Raw genomic sequence first — 25,770 nt, forward strand, 5'->3', positions numbered from 1 at the left:
GTGGGAGCCCCCGCCCCGCCGCCCCTTCCCCGCGGGTCCCGGCACCGCTTCTGGGTCTCCAGGGCCCCGGGCGCGGGTGGCACCTCCGCTCCTGGGCCGGCGGGCCTGGTCCTGTTGGGGAGACACGTGGGCACCCCCGGGAACAGCGCAGATTCCAGCGGTTCCAATGCCCGAGAGACGGCCCCCCGCCCTGCGCGGAGCGGAGACGGAGGCCCCGAGGCAGAGCGGTGCCCCGACCGCTACCCGTCTGGCGGGGGCGGGGGTCCGGGCGGGGGCGCGCGTGGGGGGCCGAGCGGGGCGCACGCGGGCGGCGCACGTGGGGGGCCGGGCGGGGAACCGGGCGGGGGCGCGGGGGGCCGGCCGGGGGCGCGCGCGGGGGGCCGGCCGGGGGCGCGCGCGCGGGGCCGAGCGGGGGCGCGGGGGTCCGGGCGGGGGCGCACGCGGGGGCGCACGCGGGCGGCGGGGACGGGGCTGTCGCCTCGCCTCGCGGCCGCGGAGGACCGGCGGGGGCGCAGTGCGCAGGCGCGGCGGCGGAGGGGACGCGCTCGGGGCGCGCGCGGGAGCCGGCTCCCACCTCGGCCGCCCGCCCGCCCGGCGCCCCGGCCGGCGAGGGGCGCCGCTGCATGGCGCTGAGATGGCGGGGGCGCCGCGCGGCCCCGGCGGCCCGGGCGGAGGCGGCGGCGGCGGCGGCGGCTCCGCGGAGCCGGGGGCCGGGCGGGCGGTCAGGCTGCGGCGCGGGCTGCGGGCGTGCGGCGGCGGCTTCGCGTGCCCCGAGCTGGAGGCGCTGTTCCGCGGCTACGCGCTGCGGCTGGAGCAGGCGGCGGCGCGGCGGGCGCTGGCCGTGCTGAGCCTGCTGGCGGGCGCGCTGGCGCTGGGCGAGCTGCTGGGCGCGGGGGGCGCGCGGGGCCCGGCGGGCGGCTCGCACCCCGCGCACTTCGCGCTCTTCCTGGCGCTGCTCGTGGCCACCCACGTGCGCGCGCTGCCCGCGCGGCGCCTGCGGCAGGTCGGGGCGCTGGCGCTGCTGCTCTGCCTCACCTTCGCGCTGCTCGGCTGCCCCTTCGCGCCCGCCGCGCTCTCCGGGGCGCCCGCCGCGGACCAGGGCGTGTGGCCACTGCTCCTCGTCACCTTCGTGGCCTACGCGCTGCTGCCCGTGGGCGGCCCGCTGGCCGCCGGCTTCGGGCTGGTGGTGGCCGCGGCGCACCTGCTGGTCACGGCCGCCCTGGGGCCCGCCCGGCGCCCGCGCCTCTGGAGGACGGTAAGCGCCGCGCCCCGGGGCCGGACCGCCAGCGGGGAGGCCGGGCGCGGGGGCCGGGGCGCGTCTCCTCGGGCAGCGGGGACCAGAGCCCCGGCCGGGGAGCGCCCAAGGTCACTCGGAGCCGGGGCCGGGGCCGGGGCCCGGGGCCGGGCTCCTCTCCGGGTCCCGTGCGGAGGCGGAGACGGGAGCCGTGCGGACAAGGAGCGCCCCAAGGTCAGCGGCGGTGGCGGCCCCGCGGCCGGAGCCTCCGCGCTCTGCCGGCGCCCATCCCCGGAGGAAGCGGGTGCGGAGCGGGGTCCGGGCGGCCGTTCCTCCCGGCTCCGCGCCCGAGCGAACCGGGTGCGGGGTCCCCCCAGCCCTGAGGCCCCGGGGGCGGGGAGGCGAGGAGGGAGGAGGACTCCGCCCCTCCTGTTGCCCAGGCACCGGGGACCCTCTCGGTCCTGAAGGGCCGGGTTTGCCAAGGTCGCAGCGCTCGGTTCCCCCTCCGCGCCCCTCCGGTCCCCAGAGGGCGGGGACCCGGAGGGTGGGGGGATCCGGGGGGCGGGGGGGACCGGAGGGCGGGGACCCGGAGGGTGTGGGACCCGGGCGGGGGCGGGGGAGGGAAGGGAGAGCGGCGGCAGATGGAGGAGGGGAGGGAAGGGGTGCGGAGGGGCAGGTGGACGGGCCAGGCAGCTGGTGGGGGATGGGAGTCAGTCAGCTGTGGGGGTGACAGAGGCGCCCCCAGACCGATGCCCTGAGCACCCGTGGACACAGGAACCCTAGGACCAGGGACGGAAAGGGGGGGCTGGGAGGGCAGGAGGATGGCGACCTGGAGGGGGAAGGGGAGAGGAGGAGAAGGAGGGGTGAAGGCAGAGGGCAGGGAAAGGCCAGGGCTGCTGGGGTGGGGGGTGGGGGGTGTTCGGCCCCTGAGCACGTGCGTGTGAGAGAGACAGAGTGAGTGTGTGTGTGTGTGAGAGAGAGAGAGGGGTGTGTGTGTGTGTGAGAGAGAGAGAGAGAGAGAGAGGGAGGGAGGGAGGATGTGTGTTCGGGAAGGAGGCTGGGAGACAGTGTGCAGGCTGTATGCTGGTGGGCAGGTTGGCGAGGTGCTGGGAGCCACCGGTGTGTGAGTACGGGCGCCAGGGCCAGGGCACCCCCCCCCCCCCTCCAACCTGCACCTGTTCCCAAGGGGAGCGTCCGGCTCGGGGACAGTACTCAGCGTGGAGGGACTAGAGGTGTCCAAGGTCACAGAGAAGACGACCAGGTCCATGGGGGTGGGGGTTCAGGTCACATGGGGGTTTAGATCCCATGGAGGGTTCAGGTCACACGGGGTTTCAGGTCACATGGGGGTCAGGTCACATGGGGGTCAGGTCACATGGGGGTTCGGGTCACATGGGGGTTTGGGCCACATGGGTTTGGGTTAAGGTGGGCACAGTTCTTAGGGGACTTGCCCCCAAGGCTGACCCCCGAGCAGGCCTGGGCTCCTCCAGGAGCAGCTCCGTGACTGGGCAGCCAGGGGCTGATGGCCGCTGGTTGGGCCTCAGTTTACCTGGGACCATCATGGCCGCAGTGGAGGGAATGGTATGGAGGTGTGGCCTGTCCCCTGTTTGACTGGTCATTCCCCCGTGACCTGCCTCCCCAGCCCTTGTGCCCCAGCCGGTCCCTCAGCCCCTCTGTCTGGCCGTGCCCAGACCTTGGCTCCTGAACCCCTGGGCTGGGTGGCCTGGCCCGCTGGCCCCCACCGGATGGTGCCATCCTGAGGGGGGAACCGCTGACAGTCCATGGCTGGCCCTGGGAGACGGGAGGGGGTGGGCGGGCCTCCCCTGGGCCCCATGTTCGCGTGTTCCAGACGTCACGTGGGAGCCAGGGTGGGGTATCTCCGGGGAAGGCTGCTCCGCGGGAACGGCCCCGTGTGCCTGTGGGCAGGCTCCCAGCTGGGTGCGGTTTCAACAGAACCGCGTCTGCTGTTCATACCTGCTGGCCGCCCGGCTGCCGCCAGGGCCTGTGCGAGCAGACGGGCACGAGCACCTGCCCAGACCCAGCACACGGGTCAGAACTGCCTGATCACTGGGACCTGGCCCAGGCTCAGCCCCCGCCCGCCGGGAGGCACCGGGCCCAGGCACCACAGAAGCACACCGGCACCCGGTGCCCAGCTCGGAGACAGCACCCGGGGGAGAGGGCTGGGACGGCCAGGTCACAGGACAGAGGACAAGCCACCTGGGGGTGATCCGGCCACGGGGTGTTCGGGTCAAAGTTCTCCGAGGACCGTCAGCCACACCTGTGCCCAGAGCCGGAGCTGCTCCTCCCTGTGCTGGCAGGTGCTGGTCTCCAGGGGGCGTGCGTCCCCTCGTGTCTGTCTGGGGTGTGTGCACCCACCCGGCAGGCGTGTGTGAGACCAAACTGGCTCCATCCTGTGTGCTGATGACTTAGCCCCAGGATAACAGGCTTCCAGAGGGAGAGGCGGCGGCCATGTCCGACCACGGGGACGGGCTCGGAGGCTCGCGCCGTCCCGGGAGCCCCCGTCCGATGGGCGGGCAGTGGCGGGCGGTGGTGGTTCTGGGGAAGGGAGGGGATCTTTGCCCCGTAGCAGGACGGCGTGGCTGTGGGTGCAGAGAGCGTGGCAGTGACGCCGAGACTGAACAGTGTTTCTGGTTCTCAGTCCGCAGTCCTCGTATCTCTTCAATTAAAAAAAATATATTTCTTTATTGACTTCAGAGAGGAAGGGAGAAGGAGAGGGAGGTAGAAACATCAATGATGAGAGAAAATAATTGATCAGCCGCCTCCTGCACACCCCACACTGGGGACCGAGCCCGCAACCCAGGCCTGTGCCCCCAGCCGGAATCAAACCTGGGACCCCTCAGTCCGCAGGCTGACGCTCTACCCACTGAGCCACGCCGGCCGGGACCATCCCATCTCTTTCTCGTTGGCCTTGCTCACAGCTCCGGGGACCACTGCTGCGTGGGGCCCCGAGCAGAGCTGCTTGGCTGGTCAGAACGTCCAGGTGGAGGAATAAGAGGAGCTTGGCCGTCCCTCTGGATTGGCAGCTCTGGCTCCATTTTATTTTATTTATTTATTTAAAACTATGTTTTTATTGATTTCAGAGAGGAAGGGAGAGGGAGAGAGAGAGAGGAATGCCAATGAAGAGAGAATCATGGGTTGGCTGCCTCCTGCACGCCCCCTACCGGGGATCGAACCCACAACCTGGGGATCGAGCCCACAACCAGGGCCTGTGCCCTGACCGGAAATCCAGCTGTGATCTCCTGGTTCACAGGTCGATGCTCAACCACTGAGCCACCCAGTGGGGCTCCGGCTCCGTGTAAAGGGGCCTCTGTCCACAGGTTCCCACGCACTCACTCCTTGGGGACGCCGCTGGAGCGCCGGGGCTCAGATTGGCTCCTGCGGTCTGTCCCTAACGCAGGTGGAAGTCACGGCTCACGCAGCAGGTCTGCCTGTCCGTGCCCGGAGGTCCTGAGACTGAGGCTGCCACGCCTGTGCCCACCGCCTCCCTCCCTGCCTGTGGGCCTGCTCCCTCCCCGTCTGTCTCCCGCCCCGTGTCCCGCCCTCCCCCCGGTCCCTGGCCGGAGTCTGACCACGGCCTGTGGGCCATGTGCCGGTGCTGGCTTTGTCCTGTGGTCGCGAGCGAGGCCGCCCTGTGTGGGGAGTATTTCTGGCCAGTCCAGGAGCAGCGGCCCTGGAACCTTCCGGAACAGCCCGGCTTTCTCGCGATGACAGGAAGGCTTTGGAACGGCTGCCAGAGGCCCCTCCGAGCTGCCTGTGGAGGGGCTGGGGAGCCCGCCGAGGGCCCCGCCCACGCCCTGTCCTCTCCCCGCAGCTGGCCGCCAACGCCCTGCTCTTCCTGGGCGTGAACGTGTACGGGGCGTGCGCGAGGGTGCTGGCCGAGCGGGCCCAGCGCAGGGCCTTCCTGCAGGCGCACTCCTGCATCGAGGACCGGCTGCGGCTGGAGGACGAGAACGAGAAGCAGGTGGGTGGCCCCCGGCCGTGCTGTCTCCAGGAGTCCAGCCCCCCAGCCGTCCAGCCGTCCGGCGCAGCTCGCGCCCCTCAGGCCCTCCCCCGCACCCCCGCGGGGCCATTGGGCGTGGGACGGGGAGCGAGGGCCGGTCACTTCCCTCGGGGCCCGGCCGCCTGTCCCACTTGCTGGGCCGTCTCCGCTGATGGAAGTGCAGCCTGCAGGTCGGTCCCAGGACGGCTGTCTCCTGGGGGCCTTGTCCCGTGTCCCGGCCCGGGGGTCCCCGCCGCCCCGCGGGACGCACTGCTCTCAGTGCGGGAGCCCTGACGGGGCTCCTGGGCTTCAGCAGCTCCGGTCAGGCCTGGGTCGGCCCGGCACACCCGGGGCAGCCGCCCGGAGCAGCCTGAAGGCGGCCGAGCAGCCCTGTCCAGCCCGCCCCCTGTCCGTGTGGAAACCGAGGCCCGAGCTGCTGGTGTGGGGGCCCGGCCACAGGGGTGTCACAGTCTCTGCTTTCACGTTTAAACTCGTTAACAGAGCAGTGCAGCTCAGTGCCCCTGCTAGAGCCTCCTGCAGCCCCACCCCGGAGGTGCGCCCAGTTCTGGCGGGGGCGGGGGCGGGGGCGGGCGGCTCGGGGATGATCTGGGTGGGCGGGGGTGGGGGCGTGCGGCTCTGGGAAGAGCCGCGGGGCGGGCGGGGTGGGTTCTGTAAGGAGTCCAGGCCTCTGCCTGGGGCTGAGTGTGAAGGAAGGTGATTCTGTCTGGCGACCTGGGAACCGGGGGTGGAGGACGTACTGGCTTGGGGAGGAGAATGAAGTGAGTGATGAGTGGCCAGTGGCAGAGGGGGACGGGGGCCCCACAGTCTCAGGTCTCAGCACCCTAAAAAGGCACCCCCTGGGGTTCTGGTTGGAGGACACCCGGGCCACACCCGCAGGCTGTGCCCTGACTGGGGCTGTGGAGGGCCAGGGGGCTGCAGGGCTGATCCCTGTGCTGTGGGGGCGAGGCGGGGCTGTAGGCTGGTTCCATGCTGTGGGGAGGAGGGCAGAGGCCTCGGGGAGGCGCAGGGAGGGCCCTGCAGCACCATCTCTCCCGTCCAGGAGCGGCTGCTCATGAGCCTTCTGCCCCGGAACGTTGCCATGGAGATGAAGGAGGACTTCCTGAAGCCCCCTGAGAGGATTTTCCACAAGATTTACATCCAGCGGCATGACAACGTGAGGTAGTGCGCTGGGCTGGGGCCGAGAGCCTGGGAGCTGAGGTGGGGTGACGGAGGAGGGGATGGAGGAGGAGGAGGGGATGGAGGAGGTGATGGAGGAGGAGCTGATGGAGGAGATGGAGGTGATGGAGGAGGAGGTGATGGAGGCGGAGGAGCTGATGGAGGAGGAGGTGGAGGTGATGGTGGAGTTGATAATGGAGGAGGTGGAGGTGATGATGGCGGAGGTAGAGAAAGAGATGGAGGAGGAGGAGGTGGTGATGGAGATGGAGGAGGTGATGATGGAGGAGGTGATGGAGGAGGTGGAGGTGATGATGGAGGAGGTAGAGGAGGAGGTGATGGAGGAGGAGGAGGTGGAGGTGACGGAGGTGATAGAGGAGATGGAGGTGATGGAGGAGGAGGAGGAGGTAATTGAAGAGGTGGAGAAGGAGGTGGAAGAGGAGGAGGAAGTGATGGAGAAGGAGGAGGTGGAGGTGATGAAGGAGATGGAGGTGATGGAGGAGGTGGAGGTGATGGAGGTGGTGGAGGTGATGAAGGAGGAGGAGGTGGAGGTGGTTGTGGAGGAGGAGGAGGAGGAGGAGGAGATGGAGGTGATGGAGGAGGTGGAGGTGATGGAGGAGGTGGAGGTGATGGAGGTGGTGGAGGTGATGGAGGAGGAGGAGGAGGAAGAGGAGATGGAGGTGGTGGAGGAGGTGGAGGTGATGGAGGTGGTGGAGGTGATGAAGGAGGAGGAGGTGGAGGTGGTTGTGGAGGAGGAGGAGGAGGAGGAGGAGATGGAGGTGGTGGAGGAGGTGATGAAGGAGGAAGAGGGAATGGAGGAGGTGATGGAGGAGGATAGTTGTCCCCCTAGAGAGAGTACCCTGAAGACCAGGAGGGAGAGGCCACGGTGTGGGCCAGGGTTCGAGCCCAGGCAGGAGGAACCTCACCTCTGGGCACTGGGTTCATCCTCATTCTAAGACCTGCCAGCATCCTCACACCCCATGGACTTTTTGAGGAGACTGAGGTCCAGAATGTGAGGCGCGTGCGCGGCTGGACAGGGTCAGCGGGGCCTGAGTGGCCGCAGGGTCTCCTGCTCTGTGACACCGGAGTCGTGGTCCTTCCGACCGCGGCCTTCCCTCCTGAAGGCGGAGGGGAAAGCCTGGCTTCCGGTCGGTTGAGGAAGAGCAGGAGGATGTGCTCTGAGGTGACTGAGGGGCAGGGGCACCGGCAGCCGGTCCGGTGAACGGTGACGGCGGTGGCGAGCGGTGACCGCGGCCATGTCTTGCAGCATCCTCTTCGCGGACATCGTGGGCTTCACGGGGCTGGCGTCGCAGTGCACAGCCCAGGAGCTGGTCAAGCTGCTCAACGAGCTCTTTGGCAAGTTCGACGAGCTGGCCACGGTAAGCGCTGCCACGGAAGCTCAGGAACCAGGTCTGGGTCCGCACGGGGCTGTGGCTGGAACAAATGGGCCGAGGTTGGCTCACCCACGCGGCTCCTGGGGCACCTGTGGGTTAGCAGGTGAGGAAGGCGGGCACCTGCCCAGCCCCCTGCCTGTGCGCCATGGGGACCCTAAGCCCCGGGCATCGGGGGCAGTGTCACCGGTCGGCAAAGCCCTCCCTGCGCCAGGGGCCTTGGCCTGATCGTGGCGGAGCGTGTCTGTCCCCTCCACGGTGCCGTCGGTGCCTGGGGCTGTGGCTGCCGTTCCCGGAGCCAGGACGTTGCCTCTGGTCCTCATTCTGCGAGTTCCTGTGGGGACCGGGTTGGCTGCGCCCAGCGCTGGCCGCCTCTGGGACGCTCACCCGGGGCGGATGTTAGAACGGCCTTGCCTCCGGACCGCTGGGCGCGGGCGGGGGGCGCTTTGGTGTCTGTGGGCTTTGATGTGCCAAGACTTTATTTAGAATTTTCCATCTCTGTCCGGAGGGTGTGACTCAGGCTCCCTCGCCCTGCCTGCGAGGTCAGGGTCATGCGTGCTTGTCCCACAGGGCCAGGGCGTGTCCTCCGCCGGCCGGGAGTCTGTGAGGCTGGTGGTGTTCCTTCCTGGGCTCGTGGCCGCGTCTGGGCGGCGCCCTCGGGCGCGGGGCTTCCCTTGGGGAGCGTTTAGCTGCAAACCCAGCTTCTCCGATGCCGCCAGCTCTCGCACATCTCCCAGTCTGGTCAGACCTCTGCGCGCACTCACTCGCACGCTGCGGCTCCCGGCTCCCCGTGTCTCCCCGTCTTTGAGTCTCTGGGTGCCTTTCTGTACAGTCCAGACTCCACCCGTCCAGCCTGGGTCCACGGGGTTTCGGCTGGGGCTGGGGTTCAGTGCGGTCGGGGGCTTCCTTTCCCCTCCCGCCCGCCCAGCACTCGGCCGCCCTTCCTCTCTGCGCGAGCTTTGCGGCTCCCGATCCCATCCGTGTGCCTCTCTCCTTTCTGGTTGTAGATTTCCTGCTCAGCCAGCTTTCCTGTGGTTTTGGATGATGTCCGTTCTGTCTTTTAGTTGTTATGTTGAAATTGTTGTGAGGCGGCAGTTTAGGCGCTTATCTAGGACGCCATCTTGGTTCTCCCCTAAAAATATATCTTTATTGATTTCAGAGAGGAAGGGAGAGGGAGAGAGAAATTTCAGTGATGAGAATCGTTGACCGGCTGCCTCCTGCATGCCCCACACTGGGGATTGAGCCTGAACCTGACAGGAATCGAACCTGGTTCATGGTTAACTTTCAACCACTGGGCTTCCCTGGCCGGGCCGTCTGCCCTGGGACTGGGCCTGCGTGGGGCCAGGCGGGGGGGGAGGGGGGGGTCTTGCTCTGCGTCTCAGGACGGGGACACAGGTGGCTGTGATTTTGCTGCTGTTCAAAGCCCCCCCCGCCCCGGACCCCCAAAACTCGGGGGCCTCATCCGCCTGGGCTGCCCCCATGGCCAGCTGCAGTCCGCCTGCTAGGAGATCTTATTCGTCGTCGGCTCGTCCTCGGGAGCACAGAGCAGTTAGGTGGGAGCTGTGGGTGTTCGGAGTTGGGTCGGGCGCTCTGGGCTCGAGGAGACAGGCGGGGGGGGGGGGGGGGGAGGTGTGGGCACTCCAGGGCGACCTGATCACAGAGGCCCGGCTGCTGGAGGGGAGCCCCCAGCTTTGGTCTGGGTCTCCACGCCTGGGGGGAGGAGGAGCTCCCGTGGAGAGGGCCCCGGCCTGACACCCTGACCCTTTGCCCGCAGGAGAACCACTGCCGGCGCATCAAGATCCTGGGCGACTGCTACTACTGCGTGTCCGGCCTCACCCAGCCCAAGGCCGACCACGCCCACTGCTGCGTGGAGATGGGGCTGGACATGATCGACACCATCACGTGAGTGCCGGGCCCCGCGGCCCTCGCGTCCATCAGTCTGTCCGGGCGGCGCCGTGCGGGCCTGAGAGAACCGGCTGCGGCGAGGGGCAGCGTGGAGAGCTCCGCCTGCTGTGGAGCTGCGTGAGCCCTCCTGTGGACTCTGTGGGGCCGGTTCTGTCCGCCCGGGTGACCGGGTCCCCCAGGCACGCCCGTGGGGGGGAGGAGTCGCCTCCCTCGCAGTGGGATTCGGGGTCAGGAGCGGACGGGGGGGAGCTGGCGCCAACCCAGCTGAGTTCCCCGGGCTCGGAGCGGCCTGTGCCTGCCTTCCTGGGCAGGGCCAAGGCCAGGGGGCAGGGGCACCCTGTGGGGGGCGTTCCTGGGGCGGCGGGGCCTGGCCTGCCGCCTCCTGGCCAGCCTTGCCTGGTCCTGGCCGCATTGAGAGGGACCAGGGCAGCATCATTCCCTCCTGGGCTGCCGGGTGGGCAGGGGGTGCCCTGGGACAGGCCGCTGGCCGGGAGCTGGGGGACCACAGCGTGGGGCCGGTGAGAGGTCAGGTGGCCCCGCGCTGGGCCGCATCAGGGACACAAAGGCTGGACCCCGTGCAGCGGCCTCGAGGGAGCAGCCGGCCCCGCAGCACGAGGCCCGTGTCTGTGCGCAGGTCCGTGGCCGAGGCCACCGAGGTGAACCTCAACATGCGCGTGGGGCTGCACACCGGCCGCGTCCTCTGCGGCGTCCTGGGCCTGCGCAAGTGGCAGTACGACGTGTGGTCCAACGACGTGACGCTGGCCAACGTCATGGAGACCGCGGGCCTCCCCGGGTACGTGCCTCCCCGGGTACGTGCCTCCCCCGGTACGTGCCTCCCCCGGTACGTGCCTCCCCCGGTACGTGCCTCCCCCGGTACGTGCCTCCCCCGGTACGTGCCTCCCCCGGTACGTGCCTCCCCCGGTACGTGCGGCCCGAAGGAGACCTACAGCCACCGTCCCATGTGGGTGGGGGTCTCAGGAAGTGGGCGGGACTCTGAGCGGAGCCCCAATGAGGAGGTTCCGGGCGGCGAGGGCGGGGTCTCAGGAAGTGGGCGGGACTCTGAGCGGAGCCCCAATGAGGAGGTTCCGGGCGGCGAGGGCGGGGTCTCAGGAAGTGGGCGGGGACTCTGAGCGGAGCCCCAATGAGGAGGCTCCGGGCTGCGCTGTCCCAGGTACTGATTCTGGTGCCGGTTGCTTCCGTCCTTCCCTGAGGAGGCGCTGGGCTCGGGGCGGCTTTGGATCCCCAGGACACGCCTCCGGGCCCCTCAGGGCACACGCGCTGACGACAGGTGCCTGCTCCGCCTCAGTCTTCAGACTCCAAAGCGAGGCTGACACCCACAACCCCCTGAGCACGGGGTGGCCCTGTCCGCAGCGGGGGCTGCAGGGAGGACGCTCCCCCATTGGAGGGACCGGCCGTGTGCCCGGGGGTGGGGATGCCCGCGCCACACGGGCTCCGCTCGGACCCGGTGAGCTGGGCCCGGAGCGGCGCTGGCCTCTGAGCGGCGCCTCCCGCAGGAAGGTGCACATCACCAAGGCCACGCTGGAGTGTCTGAACGGCGACTACGAGGTGGAGCCGGGCCACGGGCAGGAGAGGAACGGCTTCCTGCGTGCTCACAACATCGAGACCTTCTTCATCGTGCCCTCCCACCGGCGCAAGGTGGGCCGCCTCCTCCCGGCACCCTGGGCGTCCCCCACATCCGGTCCTGGGCTGGCCTTGGCGTGTGCGTGTGCGTGTGCGTGTGCGTGTGCGTGTGCGTGTGCGTGTGTGTGTGGTGGTGGTGGTGGTGGTAGGGTCAAGCACTCTGATAATCTGACCCCTGGGTCCTGGGTGCCCCTCCCGGGGCCTTCACTGCCTCTTGTACAAACCGGGTTAGAGACACCCTCAGGGTCAGGGAGGGGGCCCCGCGGACGGAGGGTGAGTGCACACAGCAGGACGGTGGCCAGCGTATGTGGGCACTGGAGGTGATGTGACAGGATGCAGGGCGACACGTCAGGCCAGGGCTCAGGGGAGGGGTATGGGGCTCAGGTGAGGGGAATGGGGCTCATGGATGCTGCCCCCCCTCGGCGACTGGCACCTGTGGCCAGAGGCAGTGGGTGCCATCGGGAGTGTGCTTGGAGCCCCCCTGCCCGCAGGTCCCTGTGTGTCCCCGAGGCCCCGGGCGGAGGCTGGAGCGGACGCTCGTTCTGCAGCAGCCACGCAGGGCCGGGCGGCTGCTCACGCTCCCCGCGCTGTCCGTCCGCAGATCTTCCCGGGGCTGATCCTCTCGGACATCAAGCCGGCCAAGAGGATGAAGTTCAAGACGGTGTGCTACCTGCTGGTGCAGCTCATGCAGTGCCGCAAGATGTTCAAGGCCGAGATCCCCTTCTCCAACGTCATGACCTGCGAGGACGACGACAAGGTAGCCTGCGGGCGGTCCGGCTCGTCCCGGCCGCCTGTTCCGTCTCTGTCCCGGCTTGGTCTCTGTCCCTGCTTGGTCCCGGTCGCCCGCTCGGTCCCAATCGCCTGCTCGGTCCCGGTCGCCGGCTCGGTCCCGGTCGCCTGCTCGGTCCCGGTCGCCCGCTCGGTCCCAATCGCCTGCTCGGTCCCGGTCGCCCGCTCGGTCCCAATCGCCTGCTCGGTCCCGGTCGCCGGCTCGGTCTCTGTCGCCTGCTCGGTCCCGGTCGCCTGCTCGGTCCCAGTTGCCTGCTCGGTCCCGGTCGCCGGCTCGGTCCCGGTCGCCCGCTCGGTCCCAATCGCCTGCTTGGTCCCGGTCGCCGGCTCGGTCTCTGTCCCAGCTCAGTCCCGGTCGCCGGCTCGGTCTCTGTCCCGGCTCGGTCTCTGTCACCTGCTCGGTCCCGGTCGCCCACTCGGTCCCGGTCGCCCTCTCGGTCCCAATCGCCTGCTCGGTCCCGGTCGCCGGCTCGGTCCCGGTCTCTAGCTCGGTCCCGGTCGTCTGCTCGGTCTCTGTCCTGGCTTGGTCTCCATCGCCTGCTCGGTCTCTGTCACCTTCTCGGTCTCCATCGCCTGCTTTGTCTCTGTCACCTGCTCGGTCTCTGTCCTGCTCGGTCCCGGTCGCCCGCTCGGTCCCGGTCGCCGGCTCGGTCTCTGTCCTGGCTCAGTCCCGGTCGCCGGCTCGGTCTCTGTCCTGGCTCAGTCCCGGTCGCCGGCTCGGTCTCTGTCCCTGCTCGGTCTCTGTCACCTGCTCGGTCCCGGTCGCCCGCTCAGTCCCGGTTGCCTGCTCGGTCCCGGTCGCTGGCTCGGTCTCTGCCCTGGCTTGGTCTCCATCGCCTGCTCAGTCTCTGTCACCTGCTCGGTCTCTGTCCCGGTTCAGTCTCTGTCCCTGCTCAGTCTCCGTCACCTGCTCGGTCCCGGTCGCCGGCTTGCCCGGCTGCTTTCCTGCAGAACTGTTTGCTTAGCCTGCACTGCTTTTTGCAACCTGGCATTCTGCCCATTTGTCGGTAAATTCACCAGTTAGGTCCCCCGCCGTCGGAATCTGCCTCAGACATGCGCCTGTCGGGCGTCTTGCTCGGCCCAGAGTGTCAGGCCTCCTGCCCTCGAGCCTGTCCCGGTCACCCCTCCTTTGTGTGTGGGTCCGGCTCTTCTGGTGTCTGCTGGGGTTGGGGTCCTGGGGGAGAGCCTGGGGCTAAGTTGGGGTGCCTGAGGAGTCCTGTGACCACACGTGCCTCATGTCTGTGACTGGCTGAGACCCCAGCCCCTCCAGGGACCCCATCCTCGGGCCGGGGGGCTGTGTCCTGGCAGCGGGGGAGCAGCACTGAGAGCAGCCTCGTGTGTCCCCACATCACCCATCCTCGCCCCGCAGCCCGTGTGGGCCCCGACACTCCCGCCCCGGGAGCTCGCTGGCTTCCTCGCCGGGGTCCCTTGTGTGCCACCAGGGTCCGCCTGCTGCTTGAGTCTGGTCCGGCCTGCATGCCTGCCTCTGCCTCTCGGTCCTGTGCCTTTAAGAGGCATCGATCTCAGAGAGGGAAGCCGGGCTCTCCCTGGTGGCTGTGGCCTCGCTCGCTGTGGTTGGCCGGGAGCCCGTGTCCGTGGGAACCGGATCTGGAGGCTCCCTGAGTGCTTGCGGGCGGGGGTCAGGAGGCCAGCCTTCCGCAGGCCGCTGCTCGGCTTGTGGTCGGAATCCGTGGAGAGTCCTCCGCTCTCGGCGCTGTGGTGTCTCCGTCGGCCTGCCGGCGGCCGGACCGTGCTGCCTCGGAGTGTGCAGCCTGCCTCCCGTGGTTGGAAGTGGCTGAGGCGTGCTTCCAGTTAGAGGTGCTGAGTTGTCTGCTCACGTTGTGTTCAGGCCGTTTTCCATCTGTTCTGAGGAGAGAGACGGCCGGCGGGCCTTTTCCGTGCTGTGCGTCTGGTTGATGTGGACGTTACGGAGTGAACCAGGAAGGCTCCCTCCGTCCTGTTTCCTGGGAGAGCTTGTGCCGACGTCTGGGGGGGTTCTCCAGCAAAGCCCTCGGGCCTGGCGTTGTTTTTGGGGGATTTGAAATGATGACCTCCCTGTCTGTCACCAGGGGGACGGGGTGCGCCCTGTGGGGTGACGGAGGCCTGTGTCTCGAGGGGGAGGCAGGCGGAGGGTGTGGGGTTGATGAGTGCACCCTGCTCAGGGTCCTGGGTCTGGGGGGACAGTTCCCTCCTGGATGTTAGCGTCTCTGTCTGTCGCTCTTGCTGGAGGTTTGTCGATTTTATTGATGTTTTCGAAGAACCAGCCTGTCGCTGTCCTGTACTGGGCATTGTCCTGAGGCGCTCAGGGGTCCTGGCACCCCCTCCAGGCCGCCCCATTGCTGCTGTAACCCACTCACCCGTCACAACGGCAGGACCCGGGGTGTCCCGCCGGCGGGTGGAGTCGCGGAGGGCAGGTCCCACTCGCCAGGCGCCGTGCTCGGGGGCGGCGGGGCTGTGCGTGGCGATCGGCGACGGCCTCTCTCCCCGCACCCGCAGCGCAGGGCCCTGCGAACGGCCTCGGAGAAGGTCCGGAACCGCCTGTCCTTCTCCGCCAACGCAGTCCACGCCACGCCCGGCAGCCGCGTCAACAGGTACATCGGCCGCCTGCTGGAGGCGCGGCAGACGGAGCTGGAGGTGGCGGACCTGCACCTGCTCACCCTCCAGTACAAGCAGGCCGAGCGCGAGCGGAAGGTGGGTGCTGCCCCTGCACACCCTCTCCCGGGCCCGTGGGCGGGGGGCGCTGTTCCTGTCCCTTTTCTTTCAAGTCCTGACCATTGATTTAAAAAATACATATTTTTGTTGGTTTCTGAGAAAGGAAGGGAGAGAGAGAAACATCAAAGATGAGAGTCATTGATTGATTGCCTTCTGCACGCCCCCTTTGGTGATGGAGCCCACAACCCAGGCCTGTGCCCTGACCGGGAATCGAACCCTGACCTCCTGGTTCATAGATCAATGCTCAACCACTGAGCCACACCAGCCTGGCACCATGGGTTTTTTTTTAGAGAGTGGAAGCTAGGGTGGGAGGGAGGGGAGGAAGGGAGAGAGGGAGAGAGAGAGAGACATTAGTCGGTTGCCTCCTACATGTTCCCGGAACGGGGCTAGGGATTGAACCTGCAACCCAGGCATGTGCCCTTGATGGGAATGGAACCCAAGACCCTTTGGTGCTCCGGCCGGTGCTCTGACCACTGACCCACACTGGCCGGGGCAGTGCTGCTGTGGGCGCTGCCGCGGCCGGGCTCCCGGCTCCTGCGTGTGGGCGCGGCCTGATGGGGCTCTGTCCGCAGTACCACCGGCTCCCAGACGAGTCCTTCACCAGCGCCGTGGTGCTCGCCCTTGTGCTGGCCGCCCTGTTCGGCCTGGTCTACCTTCTCATCATCCCCCAGTGAGTGCGGCTCCGTGGGGAGAGGGGGAGGGCGGGGTGCCTTCCTCTTTACGTCCTTCCTGCCCGTGTCGGGGACGGCACAGCCACACAGGTTCCCTCGACCACGCCCGGGTTTGCCTCACGCTCAGGGTGACGCCCACGGGGGGGGGGGCCTCACGCTCAGGGTGACGGCCACGGGGGGGGGGGGGCCTCACGCTCAGGGTGACAGCCACGGGGGGTCTCACGCTCAGGGTGACGCCCACGGGGGGGGGGCCTCACTCTCAGGGTGACGGCCAAGGGGGGTCTCACGCTCAGGGTGACTCCACGGGGGGGGGGGGGGCTCACGCTCAGGGTGACGCCCACGGGGGGGGGGGCCTCATGCTCAGGGTGACTCCACGGGGGGCCTCACGCTCAGGGTGACGCCCACGGCGGGGGGGTCTCACGCTCAGGGTGACTCCACGGGGGGGGGGGGCCTCACGCTCAGGGTGACTCCACGGGGGGGGGCCTCACGCTCAGGGTGACGTCCACGGGGGGGGGGGGCCTCACGCTCAGGGTGACTCCACGGGGGGGGGCCTCACGCTCAGGGTGACTCCACGGGGAGGGGGGGCCTCACGCTCAGGGTGACGGCCACGGGGGGGTCTCACGCTCAGGGTGACTCCACGGGGGGGGGGGGCCTCACGCTCAGGGTGACTCCACGGGGGGGGGGGCCTCACGCTCAGGGTGACTCCACGGGGGGGGGCCTCACGCTCAGGGTGACATCCACTGCGGTGGTAACGCTCAGGGTGACGCCCACGGCGGTGCTAATGCTCAGGGTGACGTTCCTCTTTACCTGAGACCCAGAGTTCTCAGAGTCCCCGCCCCCACCACTGCCTCGGCTCTGGAGGAGACACCAGAACGCGGATGGCAGGGGCCCCAGCAGAGGGTGTTATAACACGTCTCCCGGCCTCAGAGCAAGGGAGACAGGAAGCCCTTCCTTCTCAGCAGCGGCTCCCGTTAAACGTTCGGAGGGCTCCCGCCACGGCGCTCCGGGACGGCCCAGACGGAGCCCCCTCCCCCGTCCTCTGCAGACCCTCAGGATGGAGACTCTGGGGGGCGGTTGGGGGTCCTCGGGACCCTCCCTGGGTGGGAGCTAGAGACCCTGCTGCTCTGGGGGCCGGGGGGCAGGCGGGGCTGGAGGGCGGACGCCCAGGCAGTCCGTGACCACCGCCCGTCCTAGGAGCGTGGCCGTCCTGCTCCTGCTGGTGTTCTGCATCTGCTTCCTGGTGGCCTGTGTCTTGTACCTGCACATCACCCGGGTCCAGGTGCGTGTCCTCCTGTGCCCACCGGGCCCATGTGTGTGCGTGTATGTGTCCTCCCCTGTGCCCACCGGGCCCATGTATATGCATGTATGTGCCCTCCCCTGTGCCCACCGGGCCCATGTGTGTGTGTATGTGTCCTCCCCTGTGCCCACCGGGCCTATGTGTGTGTGTATGTGTCCTCCCCTGTGCCCACTGGGCCCATGTATATGCATGTATGTGCCCTCCCCTGTGCCCACCGGGCCCATGTGTGTGTGTATGTGTCCTCCCCTGTGCCCACCGGGCCTATGTGTGTGTGTATGTGTCCTCCCCTGTGCCCACCGGGCCCATGTATATGCATGTATGTGCCCTCCCCTGTGCCCACCGGGCCTATGTGTGCATGTATGTGTCCTCCCCTGTGCCCACCGGGCCTATGTGTGCATGTATGTGCCCTCCCCTGTGCCCACCGGGCCTATGTGTGTGTGTATGTGTCCTCCCCTGTGCCCACCGGGCCTATGTGTGCGTGTATGTGTCCTGTCCCTGTGCCCACCGGGCCTATGTGTGTGTGTATGTGTCCTCCCCTGTGCCCACCGGGCCTATGTGTGCATGTATGTGCCCTCCCCTGTGCCCACCGGGCCTATGTGTGCATGTATGTGCCCTCCCCTGTGCCCACCGGGCCTATGTGTGCGTGTATGTGTCCTGTCCCTGTGCCCACCGGGCCTATGTGTGTGTGTATGTGTCCTCCCCTGTGCCCACCGGGCCTATGTGTGCATGTATGTGTCCTCCCCTGTGCCCACCGGGCCCATGTGTGTGTGTATGTGTCCTCCCCTGTGCCCACCGGGCCTATGTGTGTGTGTATGTGTCCTCCCCTGTGCCCACCGGGCCCATGTATATGCATGTATGTGCCCTCCCCTGTGCCCACCGGGCCTATGTGTGCATGTATGTGTCCTCCCCTGTGCCCACCGGGCCTATGTGTGCATGTATGTGCCCTCCCCTGTGCCCACCGGGCCTATGTGTGTGTGTATGTGTCCTGTCCCTGTGCCCCACCGGGCCCATGTGTGTGCATGTATGTGCCCTCCCTTGTGCCCACCGGGCCTATGTGTGTGTATATGTGTCCTGTCCCTGTGCCCCACCTGGCCCATGTATGTGTGTGTATGTGTCCTGTCCCTGGGCCCCACTGGGCCCGTATGTGTATGTGTGTGTGTGTGTCCTCCCCTGTGCCCCACCTGGTCCACGTATGTGCGTGCGTGTGTCCTGTCCCTGTGCCCCACCTGGTCCATGTATGTGCGTGCATGTGTCCTGTCCCTGTGCATGCATACCTGGACAGGCAAGAACTCTGACTTTTATCCATAAAGTTGTTGAGTATTGAAAGTTGAATGAAAATAGGTTTAAGATAAAACGTTTAACCTAACAAAAGTTATACCAACCCTGTCTGAAGAAGATGGTAGAACTTAGGCACGAAGACCCGTAAATGGGAATTCTCAGTGTTGTGAGCTGGGGGCTCAGCGTTCGGAACGTGAGGTCACCGGGCAGCGAGGGCGCTGCTCAGGTTTTCCGGCAAATTTCCCCCGGAGGTTAACTAAGGGACCACCGAGTGGCGTGTGCGTGTGCGTGCGTGTGTGTGCGTGTGTGCATGTGTGTGATGAGGAGTGGGTGGGATCACCGTGGAGGTCACTGTCCCGGCCGCGCGGGGAGGGCCCTGTGGGCAGCCCCCCGGGAAGGAGACTCTCACCGAGGCCCCGCCCTCTGCAGTGCCTCCCCGGCTGCCTGACCCTCCGGATCCGCACCGCCCTGTGCGCCTTCGTGGTGATCCTGGTCTACGCCGTAGCCCAAGGCTGCGTGGTGAGCCGGGCGGGCGGGCAGGGAGAGGCCTGGGAGAGCCCAGGGCCGGGCCGGGCCGGGCAGGAGGGCGTGAGGGGTCACACAGGCTGGGGTGCCCAGGCATCAGGGGGGAGACCATCTAGCAGAATAAATGCAGCCTCCCCACCGCCCCCCCCCCCCCCCCCTCCGGTAAAGCGAGACCTGCCCTTCACAGGGCCAGAGGGACAGGTGGAGGGGGCGGGGACAGGCAGAGGGGGGGGGGGGGGCGGGGACAGGCAGGGGTGGGGGAGGAAAAGGTGGAGGGGGGGCGGGGGACAGGGGGGCGGGGACAGGCAGAGGGGGGGGAGGAAAAGGTGGGGGGGCGGGGACAGGGGCGGGGACAGGGGGCGGGGACTGGTGGAGGTGGAGACAGTGGAGGTAGGGGAGCAGGAGGAGGTGGGGGGGAGCCGGGGGCTCTGGGCAGGGAGTGGAGTGCGGGGGTCGGGGCAGAGCTGGGCGGAGGGCAGCTCCGGGAGGTGGTGAGCCCCCCTCTCTGTGCCCTCGCCCTCCAGGTGGGCTGCCTGCCCTGGGCCTGGCCCTCCGGCCCCAACGCGTCGCTGGTGGTGCTGCCGCCCGGAGGCCCGGGCGCCGTGCTGCCCGCCCCGCCCTGCGAGGCGGCGCCCCAGGCCCTGCTGTGCGGCCTGGTGGGCACCCTCCCGCTCGCCCTCTTCCTGCGGGTGCCCTCCCTGCCCAAGCTGGTCCTGCTGTGCGTGCTCAGCGCCTCCTACATCCTGGTCCTGGAGCTCAGCGGCTACACCCGCGCCGGGGGGTAGGTGGCCGCTCCTGGCTCCTGCCGGGCCCGGGCGGCGTGGCGTCTGCTCACGGCGGCGGCGCTGCCAGTCGGCCCCCCCCCCCCCCCCCCGCCCCCGCCCCGGGTTCGGGAAGCCTGGGTTCCAGGACAACGCGCTCCGCCCGCCCGGGTCACTCGGGGAGACGTGCTCAGGGGGGGGCAGGGGTGCCGCCGCGGGCGCTCAGTCTGGGGCGCTCTGCCCACACGGCTCGCGCTCGATGCCAGAGTCCGCGCACTGACGGGGTCTCCTCCTCCTCTCGCAGGAGCACGGCCTCGGGGCGCGGGTTCGAGCCCATCCTGGCCGTGCTGCTCTTCTCCTGCACGCTGGCCCTGCACGCCCGGCAGGTGGACGTCAGGCTGCGGCTGGACTACCTCTGGGCCTCGCAGGCGAGTGGCCCTTCTGCCCACGGAGGGGAGGGAGGCCTGGGGAGCGGCGTCAGGCCGGCGGGGCGGGCAGCCACAGGCCTGTGTGAGGCGGGCGTGGGGCCGGGTGGAGGGCGGGCTGGAGGGACGCTCCAGGACCCCTGTCTGAGGGTCAGAGGGCAGTGGTTGTGCGGAGTGAGCTCCCCGTCCCCGGAGGCGTTCCGGCCGCCGCGGGGCGTCTTCCTGTTCCTGGGGGGCTGCTGGTCCGCGTGTTCGTCTGGCTGTTCGCTGAGTCCGCTGCTCTCCACACACCGTGTGAGGCCAGACTGAGCAGCCCGTGGGGAGGCCGTGGACGCCAAGGGCCTCGGCCCCATCCTGCTCCTCCTTGCCTGGATGCAGGGCTCTGGGCAGGCGGGGGGTGGGGAGGGCGTGTGGCAGGGATGCCCGGGGGGCTGTCGGGATGGCAACGCCTGTTCCCACGGCAGACGGGGAGCCGGGGCCGATCCCAGGACCCGGGACAGGGCAGCCACCATCGGAATTCACAGCCTCGGCCACAGGACCGGCTGGCCCTCGGTGGCCATGTCAGGGGGACCCACCGGCTCCCCCCCCATTGGTCCTGCTCCCACTCCCACCGGCTGTGCCGACAGGAAGCGGTGGCCAGGGGACCTGTGGTGGGTCCTCGGTGGGAGCAGGCGCCAGCACGCCTGGCCGCACCGGTTTGAAAGCCCCGGGTGAGGGCGCGGCCTCCGGGGTGGGCGTGCTGCCTGCGTGGTCCACTGGGCCTGGCCGCTCTCCGGGGGACCCAGCTGCTGGCCCCCCGAGATGCATCACTCTGCCCCCACCCCTCTGGGTCCTGAGAGCTGCCGGCAGCGAGAAGAGCCGGTCGGGTGAGAGGAGCCGGCGGGGTGAGGCGGGGCGACCTGCCGGCCGGCGTGGGGGCCCGGGCGCTGGCTGGGGACCCCAGGGCGGTGCTTCTGTCGTCTGGGCTGCGAGGGCTTTTCCTGGGGCGGTGCCCCTTTAAATGTCCGTCGTGGCTCCCAGCAGCGACGCCACAGAGGCGGGCGCCCGGGGGTTCCGGCCCCAGGCCCCCCCAGGCCAGGGCCCCCCAGGGGTTCCGGCCCCAGGCCCCCGAGGCCAGGGCTCCCCGGGGGTTCCGGCCCCAGGCCCCCGAGGCCAGGGCCCCCCAGGGGTTCCGGCCGCAGGCCCCCCGAGGCCAGGGCCCCCCAGGGGTTCCGGCCGCAGGCCCCCCGAGGCCAGGGCCCCCCGGGGGTTCCGGCCGCAGGCCCCCCGAGGCCAGGGCTCCCCGGGGGTTCCGGCCGCAGGCCCCCCGAGGCCAGGGCCCCCCGGGGGTTCCGGCCGCAGGCCCCCCGAGGCCAGGGCCCCCCAGGGGTTCCGGCCGCAGGCCCCCCGAGGCCAGGGCCCCCCAGGGGTTCCGGCCGCAGGCCCCCGAGGCCAGGGCCCCCCAGGGGTTCCGGCCGCAGGCCCCCCGAGGCCAGGGCCCCCCAGGGGTTCCGGCCGCAGGCCCCCCGAGGCCAGGGCCCCCCAGGGGTTCCGGCCGCAGGCCCCCTGAGGCCAGGGCCCCCCGGGGGTTCCGGCCGCAGGCCCCCGAGGCCAGGGCTCCCCGGGGGTTCCGGCCGCAGGCCCCCGAGGCCAGGGCTCCCCGGGGGTTCCGGCCACAGGCCCCCGAGGCCAGGGCCCCCCAGGGGTTCCGGCCCCAGGCCCCCGAGGCCAGGGCTCCCGGGATGGCGCTGTGTTCGGAGGACGGCAGGAGAGCACCCCCTTTCTGTGACCCCGCGAGGAGGACACTCCGCCGGGCCAGGCAGGGAGCGGCTGACGCCCAGCGGTCCGGGCCGCGGAGCCCAGCTCCTCCGGGCGCGTGCGTGCACCTCCTCGCGGACTCGTGGAGAGCCGGAGCAGCCCGGATCCGATGGAAACAAAGCCTCTACGTTCTCTGCCCAAAGCCAGAGCGAGGCCCCTGAGGGAGCCGGGTGCTCCCGCCGCCTCCCGCGCGACCGCGGAAGGGCCCCCGCGCAGCGCCCTCCTCGCCGCCTCGCCGGGAGCCCGGGTTCGGGAGGTGTGGACGGTGTGGCCGGAACCCTGGCCGAGGAGCCGCGTGGGGCGACAGGGCGGCTCCCGCTCCTCGTACGGAGACGGACGCCACGCCTCAGGAGCCAGGCCCGCAGGCACGGTCCTTAGGAGGGAGGCGGTGTCGGACGACAGCGATCCGATCGCCCGGACCAGCCGCTCATCACGCGAGGCTGCGAGATTCGGAGACGTTCCTGCGCCTGCGGCGGCCGCCCCGCTTTCTTAGCGACTGTCGGGGTGCAGAGCTGTCTTTTGGAGCAACCGCTGTGCCATTGATTAATCAATGCACAAAGTGCCGAAACCGGTGTGGCTCCGGATAGAGCGTCGGCCTGCAGACTGAAGGGTCCCAAGTGTGATTCCGGTCAAGGGCATGGACCTTGGTTGGGGGCACATCCCCGGTGGGGGGTGTGCAGGAGGCAGCTGATGGATGTTTCTCTCTCATCAAGGTTTCTAGCTCTCTGTCCCTCTTCCTTCCTCTCTGTGGAAAATCAATAAAATATATTCCTATAATGTTTAAAAAAAACAAAGTGTTATTTAAAAAGCGTCCTTCCTCCCTCTCCAGCTCCTCCTCGGTCACCTGTGTGTCTCGCCCACGTGTGGACAGGGTGGTTGGTTATTCCCGTGTCAGGACGGTTCCCTGCCTGGTTCCTTCTCTCCACGTGGAGGCCCGCCCGGCGCAGGGCGCTGGCTGAGCCGGATCTCCGGCTCTGGCTCCTCATCGCGGCCGGTCGCCCGTGTGTCAGAGCAGGAGACGGTGTTCTCAGCTGCTGACAACTCCCGGCTCCTGGGACCCCACACGCTGTTTTCCCAGAAACCACCTCGCCGTGCCGGGCAGAGGCCCTGAGCCGGAGGCCTCCTTTGGGAATAGCCCGTCTTGGTTTCAGCTGCAGAGTCACTCCACGCACTGTGGCCACGTGCCACTGACGGCTCTGAAGCCGCCATGGAGGGGACCACCATGGAGGAACCACCATGGAGGAGACGCCACAGAGGAACCACCACGGAGGGACCGCCACGGAGGGACCGCCACGGAGGAGACACGGAGGAACCACCATGGAGGGACCACCACAGAGGAGATGCCATGGAGGAACCACCACGGAGGGACCGCCATGGAGGAGACGCCACGGAGGGGATGCCACGGAGGAGACACCACAGAGGAACCACCACGGAGGGACCACCACGGAGGGACCTCCACGGAGGAGACACGGAGGGGATGCCACGGAGGAGACGCCACGGAGGAACCACCATGGAGGGGATGCCACGGAGGAACCACCATGGAGGGACCACCACGGAGGGAGGGACTGCCACGGAGGGACTGCCACAGAGGGACCGCCACGGAGGAGATGCCATGGAGGAACCACCATGGAGGGACCACCACGGAGGGAGGGACTGCCACGGAGGGATCGCCACGGAGGAGACACAGAGGAACCACCATGGAGGGACCACCACGGAGGAGACGCCACGGAGGGGATGCCACGGAGGAGATGCCACGGAGGAGACGCCACGGAGGGACCGCCACGGAGGGACCACCATGGAGGGACTGCCATGGAGGGGACACCACGGAGGGACCACTATAGAGGGGCCGAGCCTGGCTCCCCAGGAGGCACGTGCACATCCCCCCGTTGATGTGCAGGCCTGGCCTTGGAAACTTGTGTTGTTCTAGGGCACATGTGTCAAACACAAGGCCCGCGGGCCAAATCCAGCCCGCCAGGCCTTGCAATGTGGCCCGCACCGCGCTGTCATCACTGCACTCCGCTGTCAGTTTATGACATTGTCAGTTTATGACTGTTCAGTAAACCATTCGGCCCGCGATTTAGGCTGGATTTTAGATTTTGGCCTCTTCTCTGATTGAGTTCGACACCCCTATGCTAGGGGGTGGGAGGGGGTGTGTGGAGCCATTGCCTGGCAGGTGCCTCCAGCCACGGCCCCGGAGCCCAGGCCCGGCCCCCAGGCGCCGGCTGTCGGCACGTGCCCCGAGGACCCGCACACGGATGTGCCCCGAGGACCCGGAGCTGCTCTCATGGGGGGCTCTGCCGGGCGGGAAGCCAGGCGCATGGCCGAGGGAGGCCGCGGAGTTCAGGCCGCCGGCTGGGGCTCGGCCCGCCCTGGCTGACCTCTCCAGGTCCCTCGGCGGTGCTGGCGCCGGTTTGCCCCGTCCGTGGCTCGGGGAGAGGTGGCGAGGTTCCCGAGAAACGGGTGTGGGGGCGCGGCACCGCGGCCTGGGGGTGTCTGTGCCCTGAGGGGCTTGTGCCCTGGACTGATTCTGTGGCTCTGGCTGCCTCTTCCCGGAGATGGTGAAGCCCCCCCTGTCTGTCCTGTGACGCTCGGCCGGTCAGGGCGGCTCCCCAGGAAGCCTGGGCCGCCCGGGGCCGGGGGACGGGAGGGGCGTGTTCGGGCCTCAGTGACGGGTGTGCGGGCGGCTCACAGGTCTCGTTACAGCGAGGCGAGTGGTGTCAGCGTGGCTGTGACTGGGGCCACCGTGGAGAGAAGGGCTCAGCCCAGGGCAGGTGGCCGGGCAGAGGAAGCCTCAAAAGAGGAGACTCCGGCGGGGCTGGGGCTCCTGTGGGGGACACACCCGGCCAGACGCCATTGGGGGGGCAGGCTGTGGGAAGAGGGGGAGCCGGGCGCCATGGGGGGGCAGGCCGGGAAGAGGGGGAGCCGGGTGCTGAGGCTGACGCCATGGTGGGGAGCGGGAGGCAGGCCCGCGGGAAGGGGGGAGCCGGGCGCCATGGGGGGGCAGGCCGGGAAGAGGGGGAGCCGGGTGCCATGGCGGGGAGCGGGAGGCAGGCCCGCGGGAAGGGGGGAGCGGGCGCGGGCGCTGAGGCCGGACACCCCGCAGGCGGAGGAGGAGCGGGACGACATGGAGCGGGTGAAGCTGGACAACAGGAGGATCCTCTTCAACCTGCTGCCGGCCCATGTGGCCCAGCACTTCCTGCTGTCCAACCCCCGCAACATGGTGAGCGCCCCCTGCCCTGCACGAGCCCCGAACCCCAAACCCCAAGCCCCCGGCCCTGACTGAGCCCTGCCCGAGTCCTGAACCCCAAACCCCAAACCCCGAGCCCCGAACCCCAAACCCCGAGCCCCAAGCCCTGACTGAGCCCTGCCCGAGCCCCGAGCCTGAGCTCTGAGCCCTGCCCGAGCCCCGAACCCAAACCCCGAGCCCCCAGCCAAGCCTGAGCCTGAGCCCTGACTGAACCCCGAGCCCTGAGCCTGAGCCTGAGGCCAAGGCTGGTGGGGGCCCAGTCCAGCGGGCTCCCACCCAATGGCCCCCACTTCCTGTCCTCTCAGAGCCTCACCACGTTCGGGGTCCCCTCTGCCCGCCCAAGGGCAGGGATGGTCTTGGCCACCAGGAGGCTCCTGGGGGGACAGGCGCCCGGAAGGGCCCCTTTGGTTCCGGGAGGAGCACGGGGCTGTGTGCCCGTGGGAGGGACGGGGCCTCCGAGCCGGTGACGGGGCCTCCGGGCCGGTGAGAGCCCCGGGGCCGTCACGGCTTCCTGTGGCCACGGGAGCCCATGGGGCCGAGCCGATTGGAGGCCGCTCTGGAGCCGGCTGTCAGCCCAGCCCGGGCCCAGGCCCCGCTCCGCCCTGCGGGCCCCCCCGCCCCGCTGACCCGTGCTGTCCCCAGGACCTGTACTACCAGTCGTACGCCCAGGTGGGCGTCATGTTCGCCTCCATCCCCAACTTCAACGACTTCTACATCGAGCTGGACGGCAACAACATGGGCGTGGAGTGCCTGCGGCTGCTCAACGAGATCATCGCCGACTTCGACAAGGTGAGCACCGGCGGGCCGGGCCGGGCCAGCGAGGGCGGCGAGGGCGTGAACGCTGTTCCCGGGGGAGGTGTCCCCGAAGGGCCGGGGGCAGGCGCAGGGTCTGCTCTGTGGGAGGGAGGCGGTGCCTGGTCTGTCTGT

The 25,770-nt window shown here is 69.0% G+C and overlaps 2 protein-coding genes across 2 annotated transcripts in view; one reads left to right on the forward strand and one right to left on the reverse strand.

Moving 5' to 3' along the window:
• The first annotated feature begins 619 nt into the window (after window positions 1–619).
• ADCY1 (adenylate cyclase 1) overlaps window positions 620–25,770 on the forward strand; it is a 31,821-nt gene continuing 6,670 nt past the window's right edge. Inside the window, exons 1-16 of the mRNA XM_084897716.1 lie at window positions 620–1,255; window positions 5,064–5,213; window positions 6,292–6,410; window positions 7,672–7,783; window positions 9,570–9,697; window positions 10,335–10,493; window positions 11,215–11,356; window positions 11,943–12,098; window positions 14,627–14,821; window positions 15,415–15,512; window positions 16,708–16,792; window positions 18,518–18,607; window positions 19,138–19,394; window positions 19,679–19,802; window positions 24,700–24,816; window positions 25,486–25,632. Of these exons, the coding sequence (XP_084753842.1) occupies window positions 635–1,255; window positions 5,064–5,213; window positions 6,292–6,410; window positions 7,672–7,783; window positions 9,570–9,697; window positions 10,335–10,493; window positions 11,215–11,356; window positions 11,943–12,098; window positions 14,627–14,821; window positions 15,415–15,512; window positions 16,708–16,792; window positions 18,518–18,607; window positions 19,138–19,394; window positions 19,679–19,802; window positions 24,700–24,816; window positions 25,486–25,632 (2,700 nt within the window). The 5' untranslated portion in view covers window positions 620–634. The remainder of the gene's footprint in view (window positions 1,256–5,063; window positions 5,214–6,291; window positions 6,411–7,671; window positions 7,784–9,569; window positions 9,698–10,334; window positions 10,494–11,214; window positions 11,357–11,942; window positions 12,099–14,626; window positions 14,822–15,414; window positions 15,513–16,707; window positions 16,793–18,517; window positions 18,608–19,137; window positions 19,395–19,678; window positions 19,803–24,699; window positions 24,817–25,485; window positions 25,633–25,770) is intronic.
• IGFBP3 (insulin like growth factor binding protein 3) overlaps window positions 8,044–25,770 on the reverse strand; it is a 44,969-nt gene continuing 27,242 nt past the window's right edge. The window contains exon 6 of the mRNA XM_084897714.1: window positions 8,044–8,066. The gene's annotated coding sequence lies outside the window, so the exon portion shown is untranslated. The remainder of the gene's footprint in view (window positions 8,067–25,770) is intronic.

The sequence above is a fragment of the Pipistrellus hanaki genome (genome assembly GCF_964339955.1).
Source record: "Pipistrellus hanaki genome assembly, chromosome: 10".
In the NCBI taxonomy this organism is placed as follows: Eukaryota; Metazoa; Chordata; class Mammalia; order Chiroptera; family Vespertilionidae; genus Pipistrellus; species Pipistrellus hanaki.